The sequence below is a fragment of the Hevea brasiliensis genome, chromosome 12 (assembly GCF_030052815.1).
Source record: "Hevea brasiliensis isolate MT/VB/25A 57/8 chromosome 12, ASM3005281v1, whole genome shotgun sequence".
NCBI classification, from domain to species: domain Eukaryota; kingdom Viridiplantae; phylum Streptophyta; class Magnoliopsida; order Malpighiales; family Euphorbiaceae; genus Hevea; species Hevea brasiliensis.
Genome location: NC_079504.1, coordinates 37,776,925 through 37,779,420, shown reverse-complemented (window position 1 = coordinate 37,779,420; position 2,496 = coordinate 37,776,925). Strand labels below are relative to the sequence as shown.

Below are 2,496 nucleotides of genomic sequence, written 5' to 3'. Positions count from 1 at the left end.
AGAGCTACAAGAGTATATGCGAAAAGGCTTCAAAGAAAGACCTTAGATAAATTGCTGATTATCAGGATGTTGAAATTCTTAGAGATAACGAAGATGAAGATGATGTTGGGACAATTCTTAGAGGCTCAAAAGGAAATAGTAAGGTTCAAAAGAAGGCAAGGACAAAGGGTCCAATAGATTTATATTTTGCCAAAAGTGTTGCAAAGGCGGTACAAGATAGAAAAAATTCAAAGCTGAATAAAACAAATATTAATTATGCATGTAAAAATGAATATCGAAAAAAAGCATGTAAGGATATAGCTCAAAGGATGTATGATGCGGCAATTCCTTTTAATGCTGTCAATTATCCAAGTTTTCAAGTTATGGTGGAGTCTATTGGACAATTTGGGATTGGTATGAAAGCACCTAGTTTTCATGAGGTGCGGGTTCCCTTATTGAATGAAGAAGTTGCTGAGGTGAAGAATTCATTAAAGTCCTATAAAGAAGAATGGGCAAAGTATGGTTGTTCTATAATGGCAGATGGTTGGACTGATAAGAAACAAAGGACTTTGATTAATTTCTTAGTGAATTCTCCAAAGGGAACTATTTTCATGGAATCTTGATGCTTGAGTACTCAAAAACTGGTGATAAGATGTATGAGCTGCTTAATAGATTTGGAGAGCGTGTTGGAGAGGCTAATGTGATTCAAGTTGTGACAGATAATGCTAGCAATTGTGTGCTTGCAGGTAATTAAGAGTTTTTATTCTTACTATTATTAGATAGTTTAATTTAATTGTAAGTAAATAATGTATTTAATATTTATGCTACTTGCTACCATATTTGTTTTGTTTTTAGGGAAGTTGTTAGAAATAAAGTGCCCTCATTTGTATTGGACTCCTTGTGCTGCTCATTGCCTAGATTTGATGCTAGAAGATATTGGAAAAATTCCCAAAATTCATAACACAATTAAAAGGGCAGTGACATTGAATGGATATATTTACATTCGTCCGGGTGTGGTGAACATGTTGCGGCACTTTACTGGTGAAAGAGAGCTAATTAGGCCAGCTGTCACAAGATTTGCAACTGCTTTTCTCACCCTTCAACGTATACATAAGCACAAGGCGAATTTGAGAAAGATGTTTACCTCAGAGGAATGGACCAAAAGTAAGTGGGCAAAAGAATTGTCTGGTAAAAAAGTATACAGTATTGTCATGATGCCTACTTTTTGGACTAATATTGTTTATATCTTAAAGATATTTGGTCCATTAGTTCGTGTGCTTAGATTAGTTGATGATGAGAAAATGCCTGCAATGGGATATATTTATGAGGCGATGGATAGGGCTAAAGAAGCAATTGCAAAGTCATTTGATGAAAATGAAGAAAAATACAGGACAATTTTTGAGATTATTGATAAATGATGGGAAAGCCAACTCCATCGACCTTTGCACTTGCAATGGATATTATTTGAATCCTGAATTTTTTTATTCAAATGAGAAAATTAATGAAGATGTTGAGGTTGTTACCAGTTTATACCAAGTTGTAGCAAGGTTGATTCCAAGCAAAGAAGAGCAAGACAATAATGGCACAATTACCTTTTTATCAAAATGCTGAAGGTATCTTTGGGATGGATATGGCAATTAGGAATCGAAAGAAAGTATCTCGAGGTAATATAATTTTATCCATAAGCATGTAATCTCATATTGCAATATTTTTGAATAATAATTAATATGCATTATTTTTTCATTAGCTACATGGTGGCTAACTTATGGAGCAACAACTCCAAATTTGAGAAATTTTGCTGTTAAAGTGCTTAGCCTCACTTGTAGTGCATCTGGTTGTGAGTGTAATTGGAGCATCTTTGAGCATGTAAGTGACAAAACATCTCCCTTTAGAATTATACCTTTCATTTGTTCTTTCAAAAATTATACTTACTAAAATTGTTATATTTTGCAGATTCACAGTAAAAAAAGAAATAGACTAGCTCAAAATCGCTTGAATGATTTGGTGTTTATCAAGTACAATCGGTCATTAAAGCGTAGATATGATGCACGTGACCGCATTGACCCCATCTCATTGAAAGACATTGATGATAGTAATGAATAGTTGATGGGTCAAATGGAGGAAGAGATGGATAGAGATGAACTTGTTTTTGAAGATGATGATTTGACATGGAATGTGGTTGCTGCAGCTACTGGAGCTGAAGAGAATGCCTACAACACTAGATTAAGCAAAGGGAAAAATGTTGTATCTACATCACAGCAAAAAAGAAAAGCATCATCCACTCGTACTTCTTCACTTCTTGAAGATGAGGAAGAAAATGATGATGATGAAGATGTTAATTTGGAAGATGAGTATGAGGAGGATAATGAAGATGATGAAGAAGATGAAGAGGATTTTGATATTTCTATTGATTTGGATTGAACATTTAGTAGTTTACTAGTTTATTAAACTTTAATTTTTAGTAGTTTATTTTTATCTCTTTTGGATTATAAACTAATTATTACTTGCATATTTGTT

The 2,496-nt window shown here is 33.6% G+C and overlaps 2 protein-coding genes across 2 annotated transcripts; both read left to right on the top strand.

Moving 5' to 3' along the window:
* Positions 1–613: 613 nt before the first annotated feature.
* Positions 614–1,421, top strand: LOC131171258 (uncharacterized). Its single transcript, XM_058130729.1, has 2 exons — positions 614–725; positions 835–1,421. The coding sequence occupies exons 1-2, from the start codon at positions 632–634 to the stop codon at positions 1,395–1,397; spliced, it is 657 nt and encodes a 218-aa protein (XP_057986712.1). The 5' UTR covers positions 614–631; the 3' UTR covers positions 1,398–1,421.
* Positions 1,422–1,673: 252 nt separating this feature from the next.
* On the top strand, positions 1,674–2,488 carry LOC110667186 (uncharacterized). Its single transcript, XM_058130728.1, has 2 exons — positions 1,674–1,845; positions 1,933–2,488. The coding sequence occupies exon 2, from the start codon at positions 2,086–2,088 to the stop codon at positions 2,398–2,400; it is 315 nt and encodes a 104-aa protein (XP_057986711.1). The 5' UTR covers positions 1,674–1,845; positions 1,933–2,085; the 3' UTR covers positions 2,401–2,488.
* Positions 2,489–2,496: the final 8 nt, after the last annotated feature.